This window comes from Asterias amurensis, chromosome 8 (assembly GCF_032118995.1).
Source record: "Asterias amurensis chromosome 8, ASM3211899v1".
Lineage (NCBI taxonomy): Eukaryota > Metazoa > Echinodermata > Asteroidea > Forcipulatida > Asteriidae > Asterias > Asterias amurensis.
Genome location: NC_092655.1, coordinates 17416966 through 17441410, shown reverse-complemented (window position 1 = coordinate 17441410; position 24445 = coordinate 17416966). Strand labels below are relative to the sequence as shown.

General features: G+C 38.4%; 2 protein-coding genes across 2 annotated transcripts in view; one reads left to right on the top strand and one right to left on the bottom strand.

The window, feature by feature from the left end:
- LOC139940494 (cilia- and flagella-associated protein 58-like) overlaps positions 1–12676 on the bottom strand; it is a 63982-nt gene extending 51306 nt beyond the window's left edge. The window contains exons 1-9 of the mRNA XM_071936778.1: positions 12485–12676; positions 11361–11666; positions 9846–9994; positions 7868–8024; positions 7098–7292; positions 6291–6428; positions 2943–3102; positions 1734–2008; positions 997–1158 (exon numbers count right to left, since the gene is read on the bottom strand). Coding sequence (XP_071792879.1) covers positions 997–1158; positions 1734–2008; positions 2943–3102; positions 6291–6428; positions 7098–7292; positions 7868–8024; positions 9846–9994; positions 11361–11666; positions 12485–12493 — 1551 coding nt within the window. The 5' untranslated portion in view covers positions 12494–12676. The remainder of the gene's footprint in view (positions 1–996; positions 1159–1733; positions 2009–2942; positions 3103–6290; positions 6429–7097; positions 7293–7867; positions 8025–9845; positions 9995–11360; positions 11667–12484) is intronic.
- A 247-nt stretch (positions 12677–12923) lies between these two features.
- Positions 12924–24121, top strand: LOC139940466 (grpE protein homolog 1, mitochondrial-like). Its single transcript, XM_071936734.1, has 4 exons — positions 12924–13040; positions 19105–19258; positions 20473–20706; positions 21866–24121. Exons 1-4 carry the CDS (start codon positions 12943–12945, stop codon positions 22061–22063), a joined length of 684 nt encoding a protein of 227 aa, XP_071792835.1. The 5' UTR covers positions 12924–12942; the 3' UTR covers positions 22064–24121.
- Positions 24122–24445: the final 324 nt, after the last annotated feature.

The following is a 24445-nucleotide window of genomic DNA, read 5'->3' as shown; positions in this document are numbered from 1 at the left end:
GTACAGAATTTATACCAGTGAACAGGGCTCGAAATTAACACTGGACCGCAGGTCAGTACGTTTAGCTTTGGGCCAGTAAAATCGCGATCGGACAAGCCTGGCGGTCTTGTGTTTTTCAGTTCAGGCCTGGAATTTTATCTTTGAAAGGGCGAGGCCATTTTCATTTAGCAAAGGGCACTTCTGATGCAAAACTTTTGAGGGGCACCAAGGCGGAGACCAGGAGCAACGGAGGCCATGGCCTCTGTGGCATGCATGTTATTCCAGGTTTGCAATTGACTAATAACAGAATATACATATGCCAAAGATATGCCAAGGATGGCATAAATCATCCCAGACACTGCTCTAGAATTGCAAGGGTAGTGGGTTCGAATCCCACCCGAGTAACATGCCTGTGATATTTTTTCACAGGACTCGGGAAAGTACTGAGTATACAATGCTAACACACATCGGTGTATGGGTAAAAAAAACAAAATTAATATTCTTTATCCCCGATGCAAATTTAACATCTATTATAAATCATCCCGTTGGTCCATTAAAAAGTGCTGAGGCCACCATGGAGACATTTTGCTACTCTCATTCAAGAGGACCCCTAAAGGTTACTCATAAAGAAACACAGAGATGACACTCATGAATGTAAATGGTATGCAACAAGATACTGAGGCCACCACAGAGACATGTTGCTACTCTTATTCAAGAGGACTCTAAAGGTAATTCATAGTGGGTGAGAAAAGAGGCATGCGTGATTTATAATCGCAAAGTGACAAAAGGTCAACATCTGAGCTTGCTCATTGCAATGCAAAGATGGGGTGCACGATTGTTGACGATCGCAACCAATACCTGTTTGGGTTGTGTTAACCATTGATAACCATTTGCTAATAACCGAAAGAGCTATTAGTTACAAACCCGAAAACATTGGCCTGGTTGGTGTAGCAACATGTCGTCCATTTGGGTAATGGTATAATTACTAGAGATCAGTGGGTCTTCTACTAAGCTTACCTGAGACTCAATCAAGTTCTTGCTGTACAGGTTACGGTCACTGCGCACTGCTTCATACAGATTCTGCTGCTGCTTCAACTTGGTCTCTGCCTCCGCAATCTTCTTCTTGTAGTCAAAGATCTGCATCTCACGCACTTTGACATCCTCCATGTGTTGAAGAACCTTGTGGGTAAATAATAGGCGAAATCATGACATGTTCTGGTACATGGGCGTGTTCAGGCGGCATGTCAGAAAATAGTTTCTGATGTAATGTTCCCTGACCAAAACCTTTTCCCGAGAGCTGCTTGAAAACTAGTCAGTTTTGTGACATAGTAGTTAAAAGTTATTGTTGTCAAAAGAGTACAGCTTTAATTTCAAGAGTTTGGAACTTTGGTCTTTTGAAATGTTATCAAAATGTTAGGATTGATATGCTTCCAAGGTTTTTCCATTTTTAACAGAACTTTGTGGAAATTTTGTTGTTAGTTTCTTAACTTTACCATCTTGAAACCAACGCAAACAGCGCCACATCTTGGTAACAGTTTGGTTGGAACAGCTGCATCACAGTGGTTGACCCAAACTCACAAACAAAACTAAACCAATAATCGAACCAGCAAGTTTTTTTGTGAACTAATTTTTCTTTATTCATTCTGGCTGAAATTTTCGCAGATTGACATGCAAATCGGGCGTATCTGCCTGATACGCAAGCTTTGGCAATAGAAGAACCCTGATCAAAAGAAAAAGTAGCTAGTTGGCGTTACCTTTTGGGTGAGATCACTGGCCTCATTGATGTATCTATCTCTCTCTTTCTCCAGCTGGTAGATGATCTTACGTTGCTTCTGCGCCTCGTCTTTATAATTCTGGATCTCCTGCTCCAGGTTCTTCTTGGACTGTTCGTGGAGCTTGACCAGGTTGAGCTGCTTCTGCGTGGCGTTGGCCGCCTTCAGGAGGTTCTTGTTGAGGATGTCTCGTTCACGGACGAGGTCGTCAATCGCCTTACGGTCCATCTCAACTTGCTTCTTGTTGGTCTCGATTTCTGCGAGAGGAAACAATGTGACGAGGTGTGTACAAGAGATTGATATGAAAATAGTGGATTCTAAATATATCCTTCATACCCTAGCCCTAAAGAATGGTACACCAACTACATGGGGTACGTTTTGGCGAACGTAACCGGTAACTGTTTCAGTTGAATTGGCCTATGGTAAATCACTGGCCAATGACCGAAACAGTTGATCATTATGACTGCCAAGTGGCACCCTTGTTAAGCACATTTGCCAGCCAATCAAACGAATTCTCTTCTAAGGTGGGTATAGTGTCTGAGTTTCTGACACCATATATTTGACAAACGGCCAAGTGGTCAAGGGCAAAGGACTCGACCTCTCGTATCACCCAAGTAGAAAATGACCTTTAATCTAGGTCACTACCCAGGTCGAAATTCTAGTTGAACCTAGTTAAACTGAGTTTAACTGGAACTAGTTGAAAACCAGTTGATAAACTAGTTAAACACAGTTAAAACCAGTTGGTTTAATATGGAAAATGGACAGACACCAACTGGTTTATAAACCTAGTCCAAACCAGTTGGTTAATATGGAAAATGGACGACTTTGGTCACTATCCATTTGAACCAATTGACCCCAGTTAACTAGGTTCAACTGGAATTTTGACCTGGGTACACTTGTGTCCTTAGTAAACCATTATAGCTCCGGGGCTTAGGGGCATAAAGTGATAGGTCCTGTGTGTTGTGTAATGCATGTAAAAGAAACCAGTACACTTATCATTAAGACAAGTGATTGTTAAGGACTGTGAAAATGGTCACCCTGTTTCAGGCCCAGGAGTAGGTTGCAACGTGCTCGTGGTGGCAGTTGGTCAACAGCCAAAATTGGTTGTAGCAACAGCCTTGAGATGTAAGGTGATTTCTCACACACACACACACACAAAAAACAGAAAATAAAACAATTCTTCAATCTCACCTCGTTCAAGCGCCACTATCTGTGACTTGAGTGTTTCTTTCTGGGACTCTGTGTCAACCTTCTGTTCCTCCACGTTGCGGAGTTTACGCTGAATCGTCTCACGCATCTTAGTAAGGCGTACAGTGTCTGTCTTCAAGGCACCGATCTCATCTTCCTTTGCCTAAAGGGGCAAAAAACATTGAATGTTTTGCATAAAAGTTTACCATTACCATTCTTTGCTTACATAGGACCTCGTTACACCAGGCAACTATTACAGGCAACTTGGAGACAAACAACTGCAGTTCATAAAAAAGGACAACTTAAATGCTCACAAAAATTTAGGAAACTTTTTTCAATCAAGTATATTTTCATCATTTATGATGCTGTTTGTATTAAGTTATATCAATGCAAAGCTGAGGTGTTTCTCTTTAAAATGATACCACATTTGCAATGATGACATGTTGCTGGAATTGGCTCTATGAATGACAATGAGGCAAGTCAGAAATCAATTGTGCCAAAATTACCGTTATCTGTACTAAAAAGTCAATAGGTAATGATCAATAATCAAACCGGTCAGGCTTCAGAACCATGAATGGTTTACACAAAGATTTGCACCAGTGAGAACACCACACACAATTACCCCCCATCTCTTGAAATACACATTGCTTGGGTATTTGCAAGACTCTTCACTGAACTTCTTGTCTCAATAAAAAGTGGATTAAGATCAGTAAAGTTGCCTTGCTTGCTTGCTTAAATTTCAGTGTCAATAGTTTGTTCACACAGTAACACAAAATTGCAACTTTTGGCACATTTGATTTGTGACTCTGTCTCTTTCTTACTCATGTGGCCAAGTCCAGCAACATGTTATCATTGCACAGTGGTTAAAGACCCAGACATCAGGTCCGATTTTTTTTTCTGAGATAACTACATATCTTTGGTGACATGAACAAGACGAACTAATTTGTTGAAGAATTTTAATTTTTTTGAAATTTATTACCCTGGTTTTTTAAGGAATTGTAGTTCGTATATTGTGACATACGTTTATATTCAGCAAAAATCACAAACCCTTATGTTAAAAAAATACCTGGGTAGGCATATACAAATTGTTTAAGAAAACAAATATTGTTTTTAAATTACCTGTATAAGTGACCTTTCGCACTGTAGAAAATTAAATACGGACCGAAGTTTTGATGATACGGCAAAAATGCTTTGAAATCTTCGACTAAAATGTCAAAAAATGCTACTTATAAAAAAAAAATACCGCCACACATCTTTAAAATAAGCCATTAAGGGCCTGGACGAAATGCTAAAAATATGTAATAGATTAGTAAAGTAACCATTCGTTGTGGCTAGAAATTCACGGTAAATTAGGGAAAATGAGTTTTTACTCCTGAAAATGAGAATTTTCAAAAAAGCAATTGTTTACATCGCAAAATTAAGGAAAATAAACAAAAATCAAAACGTTGGATATTTTCCCAATCGGCCACCAACGGCCAACATATTTTTTGTATTTGTTTCCATAAAATGATAGAGTGACTACTTAGCTTTGGAAAAAAAAATAGCGCCGAAATCCCGCAAGATCGCCTTCACTCCCAAAAACTAAGTTTTCAGAATGCTGTTTTTAACCAAAAACATCGTGTACATAGACCTTTTCGCAAATACTGGGGCGCGCGCGTAAAGCTTGGAATTAGATGCATTGTGGTCTAGCTGGTAGCAAAATTTGATTCATATATATCCCACAATGCACCTCATTCAACAGTCTGCGCTTGCGCATTGGTATTTGCGATAAGGTCTATTAACATTACACACAGAAGATATAGCGCCCTCTGTTGACTTCACAACCACATCATAAAAATTGTCACAATAATTCGTGAATCACGACACGGATCGATAAATTGTGGATTATTTTAATGGACAACCACGTTTTATCTACCTAAAGATGACATTGAGACATGCTTGAGATACTATAAAGGTATATTGACCAATTATAAAGGTATTTGACCGATTATTGTACAGAAACTTGTCGATGTCGGGGTCACATAGGGTTTTAAACCACTGTGCATTGCAAATGTAGTATTTGTTCAACCCCAACAATCATCATCTTAAAGAGGAACACTTCAGCTTTGCATGATATTTAGCTTAATACAAAGAGAGTAATAACTAATAAAAATAGACTTGATTGAAAAAAAGATTCCTAACTTCTTGTAAGCAGTCTACATAAAAGGTGGCACATGAGTATTTTTTAAAACATTGCCTTACAATTCCAAATAAAAATAGATTGAACATTGAAATGCGAATGGCTTTTCTCCCTTCAGGCAAACTCATGGAACTGTAAATTGCCTGGTGTAACATGGCCCTTAGTTCCCAGAAGCAAGTGACACCTACATAAACCTAATGGGGTTTTTTAACCTTAAAAGCCAGATGCTGGTGTAGACCTTTCCCCGAGGGTGAATGTGCTGTGACCAAGCATATAACTGTTGGATGAACACTTGCATGTGGTCCATTTCCGAGCGATTATTTATCAAGCCTATGAATTTTTTTAACTTTTTCAAGCTTTGAATTTCATCTTTGAGAGAGCAGTTTCATTTTGCAAAGTGCAAAATCAACCCAAGGGGCATGCCATGTAATTTCAGGCCTGCGCCTATAGATCGTATTGAATAACCCTTTTTTTGCTATGAAAGTCGCCATCTTGTAGGGCAAACTGTATGTGTGTCTAAATGTGTACATCTATGAGCACGCAGCACGCAGCGTTCCCAGTTTGATTTCTACTGAACATGCATGCACACCCCCACGCACACGCTCAAAGACGCCATGTTGAAGGGCAGATATTTGAGTAGTGACGTCATATTCAATAAGGTCTATACAAAATAATTAATCTCTCTAAAATAACTTAAACTGCAATGTTCTATTTTCCCTTCTTTTTGAACAGATTATCATTAAAGGGAAGGTACACTATTGGTAATTGTCAAAGACCAGTGTTCTCACTGGGTGCATCTCAACATATGCATAAAATAACAAACCTGTGAAAATTTGAGCTCAATTGGTCATCGGACTTGGGAGAAAATGATGGAGAGAAAAACACCCTTGTTGGATGAATTTGTGTGCTTTCAGATAGGAATAGAAGACTTTTAGCTAGAAGTATTTTATTATTTTAGTAAGAAATTACCTCTATTTCAAAACTTATGCTACTTCAGAGGGAGCCGTTTCTCACAATGTTTTACACTATCAACAGCTCTCCAATGTTCACTACCAAGTCAGTTTTGAAGTTAATATTTGCTTTGAGATATTACCAACCGTGTACCTTCCCTTTAACCTTGTTTCAGGAAAGAAAAATTGGAACATTCCAATGAGAGGCTTGATGGCACTGACCTTGAGTTCAACGACCCTAGTCTGGTTCTCCTGAGCGAGACCATCGCAGCTGATCAGCTGCTGCTCATAATCTTGCTGGAGTTTGCTGAAGCGCTGATTCAAAACATCCGTGTCCTTCAGGGTACGCTCATACAGAATCTGTGTAAAAAAAAACAAGTAAATTCTTGTGACTCAGTGGTAAGATTGGAAAAATAATTTGCCTTTTTTCCCTTACACTGATGTGTATTCAGCACTGTATGTTCTAAGGTGAGCCATACGTTTTGTATATTTCTTAGGACTATTCCTAAGTTCTAACTTTTTGTGATATCGACCCCAGTACTTTCTTGAGTTCTGTGGGGAAAAAAATTGAATCATAAATGACAGCATTTTAGACTCATTTTTCATGATATAAAGTTGTGGAAAACTCCCTTGAAATAAAATGTTTTAGTTTTCAGAGAAATTAGTAATGGTTGGTTTTTGATTTTGCAAGTTCACCATGTGATTTTTTTAGACGTTAAAAACAGAGAGGTTTTTTTCTCTACAAATTTTTTTATTTTAATTTTATAATTACTTACTATTTTGCTCTTTATCTTCTAGACTGTTGAACAAGAATAATGTGTTGAAACTTTTTTAGGTTGAGGAAAAATGTGAAATTTTAAAATATTATACTTCTAAATTACCTCTCAGGATCAAAAACCTCATTTTCAAAAATCTCACAAAAAATGTTTAGTCTTTCTCTTTCAAATTTCTGACAGTCATGTTCCTGTCCCGTCAAAGGACAAGAAATTTCAGTGAGTATTTCCTCGAGACTAAAACAAAATTTATCACCTTCTGTTCTTTGAGCTGAGTCTCCAAGCGGCCGATGTCGTCCTTGTAGCGCCCGGTCTGGAGCTGCATCGTTTTGATGTCGCCCGCTTTCTGCTCGAGCTCCACCCGGGATTGCTTCAGTTCTCGATCAAGCTTCTCCTTACGTCTGGTCTCACGCTGCGCTTCATTGCTGCGGACTTGAATATCTTGAGCAAGCTATTTACATCACATGGAGAAGAAGAACAAAAATTGAGTTTCAAATTCGGCCCAGAATTAAAACTTTGGTTAAATGTCACATTGGGAGTTGAGATAAGTTGCAGATTTGTTTTTAAGAAAAACCATGAAAGCCATAGATATACGTTTCATGAGAACATGCAAGCTTGGTTTTACAGATAACTTCTTTTGAACTTTTTTGGGTTTTTTCTCAACTGACTTTGAAAGTTGGTTAGCTTGTGAAGTACAAACAGTATGATGAACTACATGTAACACCATCCAGAAAGAGCTTATTATTTTGGTATGAAATGATGGTATTTAAGTGAATTTAATACTATTTTCACATAATTTAACTTTAATTTCACACATCTTTCCTTTAATCACTAATCAGAGGAACATTCATTTCACCAGCTCATTACCCATTCATTTTTCTAAAGTACTGTTCCGCTACATGTCCCTCCAAGCCATTTTGTAACTCTAGTAATTATTGAAGAAGGCAATTACTCAAAATTTTCCCCCACATAATTTTACGACCCTCATGTTCTTTCCCTTCACACAGGAGCAAGGTTTTGTCTTACCTCTGCAATCTTATTCTCTGCCTCGCTCCTATCTTGTTCAGCTTTCTGTTGATTAGTAGCACTCTCTGTAAGTGCTTCACGGAGTTTGACGATCTCGGCAAGCTGCTCATCTCGCTCTTTGGTCAGGTCTTCCTTGGCTTTCAGCAACTCATTCACACTGGGGCATAAGTTACACAAACGTTTCTCAGATTTCCAGATAGTGTTTCTTCAGGTTTTTATACTTTGGTAAGGACTGAGGTTTGGGGCAACCCCTCTAGCATAGCTGGTAATCAAGGGTACTTTGGTTATCTGAGGATGATTGGATTTAAAGTGACCATGGCCACTGGCCATTGCTGTGGCTTCTGACTGTGGCTTCTGACTGTGGCTTCTAACTGTGGCTTCTGACGGGAGAGTCGTAGCCGTAGTGCCATGTCAAAGCCATGACAAAAGACCTTTCGCTAATTGGCATGGATGACCAATTGAGAGCAAAACATTAAATCGTGTTAACAGATGTTGTGCCAAAATTCACCTTTTTTTGCAAACTTTCAATTAAATAAAATACCTCCCATGATTTAAGGTTGCTTTGTCTGCTGGGTTGAAAGAGCGATAGCTTTTAATCAACAATTTTTTGGGGAAAACGGCCTTTCCCTCTCCATTGAGACAAATGATCAGATAATCAGGCAAGAAAGACCTTAAAGGCACTGGACACTATTGGTAATTACTCAAAATAATTCAACATACAACCTTACTTGGTAATAAGTCATGGGGAGAGGTTGATAATACAAAAAATTGTGAGAAACAGCTCCCTCTGAAGACCCATAGTTTTCGAGAAAGAAGTAATTTTCCACGAATTTGATTTGACGACCTCAGGTTTAGAACTTGAGGTCTCAAAATCAAGCATCTGAAAGCACACAACTTCGTATGACAAGGGTGTTTTTTCTTTCATTATTATCTCGCATCTTCGATGACCAATTGAGCTCAAATTTTCACAGGAGTTTGTTATTTGATGCATATGTTGGGATTCACCAAGTGAGAAGACTGGTCTTCGACAATTACCAATAGTGTCCAGTGTCTTTAATTATACAATCTCAGAGGAACTAAATGAAACAAAATATTATATAACACTTAATAAGAATAACATTTTTGCCCTTATTTAAACCCATTGTTACCAATTCGGCATGGCATAATTTTTGCCGTGTTATGGTACTTGACATGGACCAAAGAAAAATAAATGTGGGTCAAACGACTGAACTTTAAAACTAATCTATTAACTGAGGTTTGGATCTTGTTGTTTTTAGTTGCCTGGAAGTTTTGCAGTGCAGTTATAAATCTGTTTCAATTCTTCAAATTGTTGATGTCAGCAATGTAAAATTTCCCACCAGGTTTTTCTAGGACTGATACCGTACTTCATAAAGTTCAAACTTCATGGCAGGCCCATAATTTCATCTTTGAGGGGGCAAGGCAATATTAAACTGCTCTCAAAGAGAAATGTCAGATAGAAATGGAACTTAACTAGCACTGACTTCTCTCAAATCTAACAAGGCCTGACTTTACAAAAAAGTTTGCTTCCCACAAGACCCTTAAAGGCAGTGGACACTATTGGTAATTACTCAAAATAATTATTGGCATAAAACCTTTCTTGGTGACGAGTAATAGGGAGAGGTTGATGGTATAAATCATTGTGAGAAACGGCTCCCTCTGAAGAGCCATAGTTTTCGAGAAAGAAGTAATTTTCCACGAATTTGAATTCGAGACCTCAGATTTAGAACTTGAGGTCTCGAAATCAACCATCTAAACGCACACAATTTCGTGTGACAAGGATTATTTTTCTTTCATTATTATCTCGCAACTTTGATGACCGATTGAGCTCAAATTTTCACAGGTTTGTTATTTTATGCATATGTTAACATACACCAACTGTGGAGGCTAGTCTTTGACAATTACCAATAGTGTCCACTGCCTTTAACATTACCGTTACAAAGCAAAGACTAAAGCTCACCTGTGTTCCTGTCCCATAGTCAGACCAGCTCCCTGCTCGACGAGCTTACTCAAATTGGCAATCTCGAGTTTTAGAGATTGGATCGTCTCGCGAGCTCGCTGCTCTTTTTCGTGGGACGCGTCCACCATCTTCCACGCTCTTTCAATTTCCTGACCGGGAGCAAGACAAAATAACAATGGTTGATTTCAATTGGAAGGAAATCATTTTCTATAAAAAGATTATAGGCCTACCAATAGGGAAAAAAACAAGTTCTTTGGAAAGCAAACGATAGAAAAAGTGTTCAACTTTACAATGAAGTTTAAGATTAACAGCCATAATTAAGTGGGAAAAACTATGGTTAGTAAACTTGTGGGAACAACATTGTTTAAAATTCTTTTGGGAGAAGTGTTAGCTTCTGAGAAGAGCTGTTGTCGTCTAGACATTTATGAACAGGGTCCAATTTCATAGAGCTGCTAAGCACAAAAATTTGCTTAGCATGAAATTGTTGATAACAACAGGATTACCAAACAAATTTCCATATGGTTTTCAGGATAAGCAAACAATGGCTGAACACCAGTAATAAGCGATATGCAAGAAATGGAAATTTGGTTGGTTAGAGCTGCTAAGCACAAAAATTTGCTTAACATGAAATTGTTGATAAAAACAGGATTACCAAACAAATTTCCATATGGTTTTCAGGATAAGCAAACAATGGCTGAACACCAGTAATAAGCGATATGCAAGAAATGGAAATTTGGTTGGTAATCCTTCTTTTTTTTCCAAGGAAGAAATTTCATTCTAAGCAAATTTTCGTGCTTATAGCAGCTCTATGAAATTGGGCCCAGTATACTCTGCTCATCTTCAGGAGACTGCTGCTGATGTTGAAGTTCAAAGGCACTGGGCACATTACATTTGATAACTAATCAAAAATATATATTTGCATCAAAACTTTCTTTGTAATGAGCAACATAGAGTTGTTGATTGTAATGTATACAACTTTGTGAGAAACGACTCCCTTTGAAGTAGCATAGTTTTTGAGAAAGGGGTATTATCTCACTTAAACATTTGAATCTGAGAAAGACTTCAAGCTTGAAGCCTTCCGCCACATCTGAAATTTTCGGAGATTTGTTTATTTTATGCAAATATTGGGATACAACAAGTGAGGACACTGGTCTTTGACAATTACCAAATGCGTCCAGTGCCTTTAAAGTAGAGGGATAACTTTCTGTATGGCGCCACCACTTTTTCACTCATTTTTACAAAAAGCGATATCTCATTGAGGTAAATTAGATTTCATATCAAATGAAAAAGTGGTGGCGCCATACGGAAACTTTTCCAAGTAGAGCTGGAGGAATGCACATTGTGCCAAGAATATGAGGTGGGTACTGGGTGCGTTATTTTATTATTAGGCCTAACTATTAGAATTCTACCGCATATACCTCCATGAGGTAGAATTCTGCCTCCATGGTAAGACAATGCAGCTTCTCACCTACAATAAAGATGTTTCTGTAGCCTCCCCAACTACAAAGTACGTACCTTCTTAAGCTGGGCAATGGTCGTCTGGTCCTCTTGGGACAGCCGTAGTGCCGTGGAGACCTTTGCCGAGTTGGCAACGATCTCGCTGTTCAGCTCTCTGCATTTGGTCATGAGTCTCTTCTCGCTGTCATGCGACTTACGCAGGGCCCTGTGTAGCTTCTCATACTCGACGCGGAACTTCTCCAAACTACGATCGCCCATCAATTCATTGAGCACCTCTTGGAAGTCTTTCTCCAGGGACTCGAAGGCGCTGTCCTCTATAGCACCTTTGTCCTTACTGGGACTCTCCGTCTCTGGCTTCTTGTCCTGTTTGTAAAGGAAGTGTTGAAATCATTTATTATTAACAATTTTAATTAATTAAAGAGAGGGCACATGCCACAACCAAGATATGTCTACAAAAGTAGAAACTTGAAACGTTTAGCTTTTGCCGACAATATCAACCTAAAGCCCGGTTCATACTTCCTGCGAATGTGATGTGAATTTCACATGAATTTGACGTCACAACCCTCCTTTTGCAGCATTTTCCCAAGTGAGTTGAGAAGAGTTGAACTGCTGCAAATTATTTATTGCGAATTTGTGATGTCAACCTCGCTTCGCTTAGGCAGAGTGTATGAAATGGGCTTTTGGCATGCTATTGCTATCAAACAAAGTAATTTTTACATTTTTGTATTACAAATTATTTGGGCGGTCAATTGAAGGGATAACTTTCCGTATGGCGCCACCTCTTTTTCACACAGTTTTACAAATAGGGATATATCAATCAGGTAAATTAGATACTATATTATTTTAATTCGAATAAAAAAGTGGTGGCACCATACGGAAACTTTTCCAATTGAAGAAATATAATTATATATAAACAAACAAATAACAAATAATAACAAAAAATTATTACAAAGATAAAATCAGATCGACATTTGAAACTAGACCTAAACACCAAATATAAGAGATTTTATGGGGTTATAAATCAAACGTTTAGCTTGGTTTAGCTTTTAACAGTTTCAAGTTATTTATTCAAAAACAGACCAAAGTTTGCAAGATTCAAAACAAACAGGACAGGACAAACAGTAAACACAAACAGTAAACCAAATTCTTGATACTAAAAAGTTGTCTAAATTACTTCTTACCTCTGACATGTTTTCAATGTTGCTCCACTACTGCTGCTGTAGGAACCGTGTAAAACAGAATTGAAAATAAATGCAGTAAATGATTTATCAACATGCAATCAACATTCTGAAATAGCAGACGTTCATGACCTTAATTTCTTAGTTGATTTTTTTTGATCATGCAGAAACTGTTTACACGGGAATCTCCGTTACTAAGCCAAATGATTTACTCATCTAGAAAAATTATACCGCGTTAAAAAGTAGTTCCTTTAGGTTACATTGTTCACCTTGCGGGAATATTTTTATATTCAAAACCAAATAATTATAATTTTCCTGCGTCCCTGTTCGATGTTTTTGGTACATATTCGAGTTGAATATAAAGAAAATTTGTTTTCATACATTTCGTTTTATTTATGATATTCGTACGCCTTTACAAAGGATTCTGGGGGATGAGGTTCAAAGGTGATGTAATATCCAAGATGGCGACGACCATGCAACTTTTAGGTGTGGGGGCTGTTACTCGGCAATTTTTAGTTAGAACAATTTCTCAAAGTCTCTGCAGAAGGAATGCTCAAAGGTATGTTGGACAAGTTGTTTCAACTTTCTCTTGTTATTTGTACGATCGCAAGTTGACTAGGGGGAACACGGCTGAACGCACCTGCGCACACACAATGCATGCCGTAATAGCTAGCACGGATCAAAGCCGCAAGCCTAGTCACAGACGCTCACAGACAGTCGGTGCCGCGCAGCGTGACGAATGTATGCGTACTTTACGGCGTGCGGACGAGCTGTTAAATGATGATGTAACCAATACAATTCACTTTATTTCCAAATTAACAAATAAAGAAACCACCTATGAGTGAATAACGAATTATGTTTTCCAAGCAAATGGTCGATGGAGGGGGCCCTTAAAAGCAAAGCTTCTCCAGTATAGACCCGTACCCCCCTCTTAATTAAAACGAAAGCAATGAATGAAGCAAAACGAATATGTGGCCTGTGGCTAGAGCAAGTAAAATGAAGTGGCACAACAATCAGTTTACAAAAAGAAACAAACACAATACAGTACGTACCTGTGCTAAATAAATACTAAGCAATAATTTAAGAGATGAACATTAAACAGATAAACAAATGAACAAAAACTTTACATCAATAATTTAACAGGAAAAAACATGGCAAGCAGGGTGTGTAAATACATTAATACTAGAGATCAATCAAAATCACAGAGGGCTCTTCCTCTATGGTGATGTAACATCGATTTGTGACTTGTAAAGTTGTTAATAACACTAAACAGCGTTCACTTTACAGTGTCACCTCACTCACTGGCACTGCTCAGCTGGAAGTCGGGTCATCTCGTACCCAAGTCAACTCGTACCCAAGTCAACTCGTACCCAAGTCAGCTCGTACCCAAGTCAACTTGTACCCGAGTACAATATTTTGGGTACGAGTTAACTTGGGTACGAGTTGACTTGGGTACGAGTTGACCTGTTTCGCTCAGCTGCAATGCAATGCAATGAATGGGGGGGGGGCGAATGAGGCTAATATGGTTTCTGGTAGCCCCATAAATCGGTCCAATCCACTCCGTATCCTTGGCCCCAGCACCACTGATATCAAAACCTTTCGGAAAATCATCTGAACTCTCCGCATCATTATTATTATTATTATTATCATGAAACTTACGGATCTAATACTTCAGAAGTTGCAGATAGCCCTACACTTGGAATCGTTCACATAGGTATCACAGATTTTGAGTAAAAATCAAGTAAATTTTGAGTGTGAATTTTCTCAACTAACGCTCTTTTACCGCTCATGCCGATATGCCGGTTGTTGTCCCCCGACCGTGCGCAGATTTTTTTCCCAGGACAAACGTGTGGAATCATCTGCACACGTTCGTCCTGGGAAGAAAAGATACTCAATCCGCGCTTCGTGTACAAACATATGGACACGCGTCTGGGAACTACAAAGAATGGTTCCCCAATCCATGCTTTGTGTACAAACATACGGACACGCGTCTGGGAACTACAAAGAATAGTTCCCAGACGCGTGTCCGTATGTTTATATACACGAAGCGTGGATTGGGTATCTTTTCTTCCCAGGACGAACGTGTGCAGATGATTCCACACGTTTGTCCTGGGAAAAAAATCTGCGCACGGTCGGGGGACAACAACCGGCATATCGGCATGAGCGGTAAAAGAGCGTTAGTTGAGAAAATTCACACGCAAAATTTACTTGATTTTTACTCAACATCTGTGATACCTATGTGAACGATTCCAAGTGTAGGGCTATCTGCAACTTCTGAAGTATTAGATCCGTAAGTTTCATGATAATAATAATAATAATAATAATGATGCGGAGAGTTTCAGATGATTTTCCGAAAGGTTTTGATATCAGTGGTGCTAGGGCCAAGGATACGGAATGGATTGGACCGATTTATGGGGCTAGGTTTCTGGAAGGCTCATAAAACAAATTATTTGGAAAGATTCCCGTATCCCGTCACACAGGTTTCATCACTTTTTTACCCTTTTTTTTTTTTACCAAACTAAACGACCACATTTATCCAACACTAAGCTTGGGCGATATCACAATATTAAATCGAATATCGCGATATTAATTTGGACACGATTTCGATATCGGATCGATTTGGTTTTAATCGAATTATTGATATACCACGATAATCGCGATATATCGATATATCGATTATCGCAATGTATTTGCTAGCTGAGACATCTTGCACCCCATAGGTTTGGAGTTAAACCAGAAGAATAGGTCATTAGAACACCTCTCTTATGCTAGGACTGTCTCTTCTACAACGTTCACTTGGAGTTTGAAGACTGATGATGATGTCGAATTTCATTAATCGCGATTATATCGAATATCACGATATTTTGTCGGCGATATATCGTGAATAAAATAAATCGATATCGCCCAAGTTTATCCAACACGTACAATTTCGACCCATGTAGACAAACCAGTCAACAGATTTGCCCCATTTTTACCACTTTGAAAAGCATTCATGACACAAATTCTGATAACACAAACTTGATCCTCAATGTCTAATGAATCCATTCGAAGTATTACTAACTCATGTACGCTAATCGTACGCAACCACCCCACATTAAATTTTGTTTTTGCGATAGGTTCATGTAGAGGAAGCTAGGAAAATCATCATCTGAAAGTTTGGTGTAGAAATTGTTTCAACGTTTTACTTAAAGGTGAGTTCAGATGTACTGTACTTTAAAACCTATACTTTATGAAATATATGTTTACTCAATGAATTTTACATAATAACAATTTGCTTGAAAATTGTATACTTACTAGCAAAATATGACGAAGGAAAAAATTATAGATGAATATGGTCGTGCCACTTGCTACGTAAAACTGGAGAGTAGTGCTTTCTGCTCGACCAGCCAGGCTTCGGACTGATGACACCCAAGCCTACAAGAACGGTAAAGGGGGTAACCCTGTTTCAGCCCAGGGAGTTGGTGGTAACAGCCCCTGGGAAAAAAACAGGGTAGCCCACACCTTGAAAAAAGAACAGGAATTAATCAATTCGGTAAAATTGGATTGCCCTTATTTTTTAATATTATTGTTTTGCTTTTATCCATTTATCTTTTTTAGAGAAAGACAATGCCCCCCAAAAAGAGAAGAAAAGTGTGCCCACAGCCACCCGGTATTTTTGCACGGCATCTGACTGAAAATTTTGGTTCGCCTCCTAACTCCGACCTCCTAAACGGACACGTGCTGTTCCTGTTTGTTCAAAATGACCGCTCATATCACAGAACAGCTCTGGATATCAAGCACCTGATGCCAGACTTGACACTTGAGTGCAGCAAAATGAGAGTGAAGTCACTATTCGTCAAAACATTTCAGAAATACACACGTCCACATCGCAAAAATGAGCTGAAAAAATTTGATACAGTTTGCCGTGAGAAGTTTAATTGTGTGCCTCGGACACCAAGACTGAGGAAGAGGTCGGAACTAAATTATCTACTTTCTGGCTAAGAGAGGTTTGCAATAACACTGTGTGGAAATCTCTTTTCAGTATTGTTGGCTCTGAAAAAAAAACTGGTGGCCGACAATGACATAAATTTGTTTGGGTGGTATTTGTGCAATACAATTTGCTTTGAGACTTGTGATTGTGCGCCTCGGACACCAATACGGAAGAAAGCTAAATTGAAGAAGAGGTTGGGACTATTAACAAATGTATTACTTTGTGCCTAACAGAGGTTTGCATTAACACCATGTGAACATCTCTTTTCAGAGAAAAGGCTTTGAAAAAAACTGGTGGTCGACAATGACATAATTTGTTGAGGTGATTTTTGTGCAGGAGTGATTCTGATCAATTTTTGTACAGTTTGGCAAACTCTGATTTACTTAAGAATACAAATAGAATTCTAAGTCTCATCTCATAATTCCTAAATCTAAAAGAAGGACAAAAAAATCTTTTCAGTTTTTTGAGCTGTTTTAATGTGGGGCATTGTTTTTCCCAGGTTTTCTTCATCATTATTTTTGTTTAAAGCCCGGTTCATACTTCATGGGAATGCGAAGCGAATTTGTTGTTTAATTTGACATCACAGCTCTACCTTTCTGCAAATGAGTTGAGTAGAGTTGAACTGCTGCGAATTATTCGTTGCTAATTTGTGACATCAACATTCGCTGCACATTCGCAGGAAGTATGAACCGGGCTTCAGTCAGGGAAGTGCTCTTCCATCAAAGTCAGAATATTAAGAGCTGAAGAATTGAGTTTTTTAAAAGATCTTTGAGAGCTTCAGTTTGAGTACCAACTTTCATTTGGATTAGCTATGTATTGAAAGATTCCTACATGTAGTTCTGCTCAAGAGCACCGGTAATGAACTAATAAATAATAAATTTTAATTACTGAATTTGTGCATGAACTTTACATTGTTGTTACTCCTTTTCTTAAAGTCTATTACATCTTCGGTCGTACTAGCACCCCAGTGAATCATTATAAGGTCTGCCACATCATTCGTAAATTTGCTTTGATTTTCCATCAACAATAAATGCCACAAAATGACGATATTGTAACAGAACTTTCATTATGGCCTTATTGCAACTAGTGTCACTCTTAAAAATAGTATTAAAAACTTAGAAACCTTCATTTCAGTTAGGAATCTATCTTACATGTATATAAATAAAGTGAGATGGAAGCTGGTTATAATTTTATCATTCATCAGCATTTTTCATTTATCAGCTACGTGTACAGTAGCCACCAAGTATTGCTGCTTCGGTTCTAAACCTACGATACTATCATGATACCATAAAAGAGCATCCACTCTTATAAACTGCTCACAAAAAGTAAGGAAACTTTTTTCAATCCAGTATATTTGTCATTATTTAATACTCTCTTTGTATATGATATATATCAATGCAAAGCTGAACTGTTCCTCTTTAAAATGATACCACATTTGCAACGATTACATGTTGCTCGACTTGACCACGCAAATGAGAATGAGACAAAGTCACAAATCAAATGTGCCAAAATTTGCAATTTGTGTTATGGGTGAACAATCAAATTGACACTGTAATTCAAACAAGCAAGACATTACTTACTGATCTTAATCCACTTTATTGAGACAAGAAGTTTGGTATAGAGCAAGACAACTTAGCTGATATTAATACACTTTATTGATACAAGAAGTTCAGTAACGAGTGGATGGTCCCAAGATGTTCCATGGGATTCAGGTCTGGACTGTTTGCGGGCCAATCCATCCGGTGCACCCCAACATTGTTCAGGTAGTCAGTCACCAGTCGGGCTCGATGGGGGCGAGCGTTGTCCTCTTGAAAGATGGCATTTGGTACAAGAGTCTGCAAGTATGGGACTGCATCCGGCTGTAGAATATCGTCTTGCAAATACCCATCAAACAAGGTGTTTTTCAAGAGGTTAGGGTTAATTGTGTCTGGTGAGCTCACTGGTGCAAATCATTGTGTAAACCATTAATGGTTCTGAAAAGCTTGATTATTGAGCATTACCTATTGACAACGGTAATTTTGGCACATTTGATTTGTGACTTTGTCTCATTCTCATTAGGGTGGTCAAGTCGAGCAACATGTAATCGTTGCAAATGTGGTATCATTTTAAAGAGGAAGAGTTCCGCTTTGCATTGATATATATCATATACAAAAAGAGTATTAAATAATAACAAATATACTGGATACAAAAAAGTTTCCTTACTTTTTGTGAGCAGTTTACAAGCAAGGTAGATTTCGAATTTGGATTTAAAGTCTAGTACAATGACTTGCTTGATCACAAATTACCACTTACATTTGAATTCCTCAGACTATAGAGAGAGTTGCTACAATGAATGTCAAGTGGTTTGGGGCAAGCTTTTGTATAGCAACCTCCAGATGAGCAAACTTTGGTACCATTGTGCCACACACTCACATTCAGAATTGTGTTTCAGTGTTCGCTGTCTCTTACGTAACTTCGCAAAAGCTTGCCCCAAATTACGTGACGTAGCAACTGCATGGTCTGAGGAATTCAAATTTAAGCCTTAACTTTTGATCAAGCAAGTCATTGTGTCGGACTTTATTTAAATCTAACTTGCAATATTGCTTATTGGATGGTGACACCCATAGTTTGCAAGACATTTTTTTTGAACATTACACATTTCCTCAATCAACAGAATCCAATGGCAATCAACGGAGACTCAAAAAGCAAACGATTCACAGTCGACAGAACAGACGGACAGTCAAGCGGCTGGAGAAGGGGTGAGCGCATCGGAGAAGAAGCTCCTAGAAGAGAACAAGAAACTTCAAACGCAGATCGGTGAAGTCACTGTAAGCCAAATTCTTTTTTACAGTTTAGTTTAGTTTAGTTTTTAGGATTTGAAACTTTGCATGGTGGAAATACGATACAGAAAGGTTTGCGGTAACACCATGTAATGACTATCTCTAATGAGTTGAGGTGGTTCTGAAAAGAACCCTTGGTTTCAACTCGACGTTTCAATCAGTATGCTCTGATCGTCTTCTGGAGAAAGCAGTTTAGTTTATTACCTTTGTTGCACAACCATTCAAATACCGTGGTTGGGTTGCATAGAGGTATCTTTCCTCAACCTCCAAATAGGATCCCTTGTCGAATCATATGTGGAGTGGGTTTTTTAATTGGCCTAGAAGTATCTTTTCTCACCTTCCACCCATAGGAACCTAGTTTGAATCGTGCCGGGGGCACTGTGTGGATTAGGTTTTCAGTCTCTTCATGGCAGTGTGGAATTTTCTCTGCAATAATTCCGTGGGGTTTTCCTCCCACATCTAAAATTGAAACTACTTTGTCTTCTCTCCATTGGGTTCTTGGCTTGTACAGTGATTAAGTTTGCTTTTCTGAGAGACATTGGCTTCACAACCAGAATTAATTAAATGAAATGAAACCATCTTGATTGATATTCTTTTAGAGTCGCTAATAATCTTTGCTAAATTTCATGAAACCTTTGTAATGGTTTCATGTTTCAACATTGTGTGTGTTTAATGGTAGGGCCATCGATTGTTTTTTCCTGTCACCAACAAGCTAATTTACACGTATAGGTGAACTTATCAAGAAAGATGCAAGAAAAGTTAGCAGTGAAAATTTCAGCCAATAAGGGTCACTGCTATTCTCGTCAGAATATTGATCCATGCACATCGTTTAGCAAGTTGACAGCCAATGAATACTGTTTAAATATCTGCTCGTCAACATGGCGTGTGTGTGCGTGCTTTATTGATGTACGTGCATACGGTTTGCATTACAAGTTGACGACTTTCATTGCAAAAAAAGAGGTTATTCAATACAGTATATAAGCACTGGTTGCAGTACTCACAAACAGACACCATGCAAATTTGAATCTTCAAACCAAACCCGCCTTACAAGTGTTTTTAAAATTTCAGATTTCTGATGCTTACAACCAAACCCACCTTTGCCTTTGGACACAAATTTTTTAAAGAAGCCAACCATTTCTTTAAAATTTTAAAATTCTGAATTATCCTTAAAGGTAAATTTTGATGTCATATTTTCAACACAGGATAAGTACAAGAGAGCGCTCGCAGAAACTGAAAATGTCCGGACAAGATACAAGCGCCAGCTGGATGATAGTAAGCTGTACTCGATACAGGGTTTCTGTAAAGATCTACTAGAGGTGTCAGACGTCTTAGATATAGCAACTAAAAGCGTCCCAGATGAGGAGCTTAAAGGTGGAAACAAACATCTGAAGAGTCTGTACCAGGGTCTGCAGATGACAGGAACGCAGTTACAGACGGTAAGGCTAGTAAAACAAATTATGGTTGAGCTTAGGCTGATTAAAGCCCGCTTCGTTCCTCCTTTGAATGTGATATGATTTTTGACGTCACGTCACAGGGCTGTTTTCGCAGCGAATGTTGAGCACAAGTCAACTGATGTAAATTATTCGTTGGCAATTTGTGACGTAAAATTTTGTATGGCATTTGCATATTGCAGGATGTATGAACTGGGCTTTTGTAGAGAAAAAACAAAACTTTTAAGGGAATGTCAACTTTTTGGGTGACCAGCCGTTGATTTCACCAAACTCTTCCAAACTTGGGATTAATTTTAGGACTTACGACGAGTTTAGTTCTGTATCCAAATACGTAGGAAGCCGTGAACCCACCCTATGTTAGGAAGAGTTACTCAACTAACTCGAGTTAGGATTAATCCTAGAGTTTCGTGAAATCGGCTGCTGGTAGCTTGTCACTTCTCACTTATCTGTATTTCATATCTAGTAGGGATGTTTTTCAACTAGGCTGCTGTAGCATTTGGGAGTTTGCATTTGGCCAGCAAACCACTGGGAGAACGCTTAACGTATACTTTTTGTAATCACTGGTTAAGTTAATGGCAATAAAACATGTAGTGGCCAGATAAGGGAAATATTTGGGGGAATTGTGCCTTCAGGCATGTACATGAATGAAGCACGCAGCACGCAGTGTTCCTGGTTTGATTTCTATGGCACCACACCCACACGCACACGCCCAAAGTAACCATGTTGTGGGGCAGGTATGTGAATGGTAACGTCATACTTGACACGGTCTATTTAAGGCCATTGCAGATCAGGGTGCAATTTCATAGAGCTGCTAAGCACGAAAGAAAAAACAGGATTACCATCCAAATTTCCATTTCTTGCATATCGCTAACATGTATCACTGGTGTTCAGCTGTTGTTTGCTTATCTTGAAAATCATGTCGAAATTTGTTTGGTAATCCTGTTTTTATCAAGGCAACAATTTCATGCTAAGCAAATTTTTGTGCTTAGCAGCTCTATGAAATTGGGCCCTGACCATTAAAACACTAAAGGAGGAATCACAATCAATTTACAGAATGTTTAAAATGGCTTACTTGAGCAGTTGAGTCAGTGAAACTCTAACACTGGATTTTTTTTGGTTTTTTTTCTTCCTTCCCTGGTTGTAGGTATTTAAAAAACACAACCTCCACAGAATCGACCCACCTGGAGAGAAATTTGACCCTAACCTCCATGAAGCTCTGTTTGAAGTTCCTGCTGCAGAAGGCAAGAACCCCGGAGAGGTTGCAGTGGTCACTAAGGTCGGCTACAGGCTCCATAATCGGACTTTAAGACCGGCACTGGTCGGTGTTGTAAAAACATCATAATGCGGTGGAGACTTGTAATCAGGGAACAACATTTTTTGGGTCTAGCCACGAGGATACCAAGGAGTTCTGATCATGAAACATACCGGAGGGGCTGTCAGCATTTTTCCATTCAGGACAAGTTAACAGAGAGGAGCAAGTAGGATATGAAACTTCGCATGGTGGAAATACAATATGGAAAGGTTTGCGGTAAGACCATGTAATGGCTATCTCAGAGCATAACTTAAACTTAAACTTAACTTAAATGCATTAATAAAGCGCTTTAACACTGTTTCAAAGCGCTGAACAGCATATTGATCAGCATACATCAGCATACTGATCAAAATGTCGAGTTGAAACCAATGTTTCTTTTCAGAGACAGGGGCAAGTTCGGTCAGCAACCGTTTGTCAATCACCTGTCACCCGTTTCATTGTAACCTTTGCATTTTATCCCATCCTGGGTACCAAGCAAAATTGCTCGATGGTCGACCGCTAGTCAACTGTAGTCCATTGATTGAACCTGCTCCATGGTAATCCTTTAGAGACCATAGCGGCCAGAAATGGTCCATACCAAAATGCCCATAGCAGTCCAGAAACGGCTGCAAGATCTGACCTATTTCCACTCAACCAAAAAGGTCAACCTAAATGTCATGACCTGAATTGACATTTTCCAATGTTTTCCATGTTAACATAGTATCTTTCTTTCTGATGAAAAAAGTAACTCTTTTTTTTTTATACCTATTTAGACACTTTTACAAGAAGTTGTCTCAAAAAAAATCAACACTAAATCCATGTTTGGGTATATGGTGATGTTAAGACAGAAATTTATGGCGTGTAAAGGGTTAAACACTACACTGTATAACGTAATATTTTCTTAAACCTACTTTGTGTAAATATCTAGTTGTAGTCGAGTCACTTGTGTCAAGTTGGAGTCACTTGGTCCAAGTCACAAGTCACTAAAAAAGTAGAATTCTTGAAGCAACTTGCTTAAAAGACAGGATCACTATTGATTGCAAACCAAATGTCGTGGAAATGACAAAATAAAACACTTATAGTTCAAACTGCATACGCTTGAACATAAAAACCATGTGGTGTGGTTATGGAAAGAGATGTTACATGTACTGGGTACTTGTTATTCCAAAAATGTGAATCTTATTACTGCCATAAAGCTTCTCAGATGTGTATTACTTCCATTTGCAGATTATTCTTCCTGCATGGCAAAACTGCTCCAGATTTTGAAAGGAAATTTTACATTCGGTTTTTATCATTTTTTTCACCCCTACACATTTGAATTCTGAGAAACGACTCTGCTTCTCAGATTTATTTGATTGGCGGAACATTCAACGATCTGTTGTGTCAATTCCTGAATGCTGCCAGCAGAGATGTTGTGGTACCTCACTAAAACGTGAAAAAGATTTTGACTTCTCGGTGAAAATACTGCAACAATTCGTTTTCTCAACAAGTAAACCAGGGCCCAATTTCATTGAGCTGCTTAAGCAGAAAATATTGCTTTGTATTCCTGCTAAGCAGAAATGAGCAGGAGGCCAGTCATGATTGGTACATGTGACATGGTAGTTTGGCTGGTAACCTTATTCTGGTAAGCGTATTTTTTGTGTGCTTAGCATCTTTTTTGTCCTCTTTGAAACTGGGCCCTGTATTCAGGCGTTTCTCATACATGTGACATTAATTGTATCTTGCTCTATAATTTACCCTATAATCCTGTAAGTTAATTGAGTCTAATTTATAATGCAAAGTTTGATAGGGACTCTACCTACCATCATGACGAATGAAAGAGATTATGTCAGATAGCACTTACCAGCCAGCAAACGTCATATTTTACAGCGAGTCAAAGTTTCTTTTGTCTTGGGGAAGAGGGCGCAGATAGGGCACTTAATCTCTTTTGTTTGCAAAAAAAAAGAGCTATTGTGTTTATTGCTTCATTGTGAAAAGTCTAATTAGGCTTTGGGTCGCCATTGTTCAATGTATGCGCTGATTATAATCATGATTGTACAAGCAAACTACTTTGGGCAGGAAAATAAAGAATGGATGGTCAAAATACATCAAGAAAATGTATCAAATTCATCAACAGATTCAATCGTTCTTATTTCTTTTTTGTTATTGTAGAATAATATATGCTAAATCCAGCACTTTTATAAATTTGGGTCAAAATGCTGAATGTTTTTGTAATTTGTCAAAAATGCTGTAGTTATCCCCCTATGAGGTTTTTTCTTCAGTTTTTGACTAAAATTCGACTAAAATTGGAGCTTACCCCTTGTGATTTTGTTCAATTCTTGATTAAAATTTTATAAACATGCTGCTGTTACCCCTTGTGATTGTTTAAATTTTGAACTAAATTACATAAAAGTGTTGAGCACCGCGCACCATTTACTGTTGCCTAGATTTACT

Coding starts and splice junctions, on each gene's coding strand:
- LOC139940466 (XM_071936734.1), top strand. CDS start 12,943: ATGGCGACGACCATGCAACTTTTAGGTGTGGGGGCTGTTACTCGGCAA. Junction 13,041..19,104: donor TGCAGAAGGAATGCTCAAAG/GTATGTTGGACA, acceptor CTCAATCAACAG/AATCCAATGGCAATCAACGG. Junction 20,707..21,865: donor CAGGAACGCAGTTACAGACG/GTAAGGCTAGTA, acceptor CCCTGGTTGTAG/GTATTTAAAAAACACAACCT.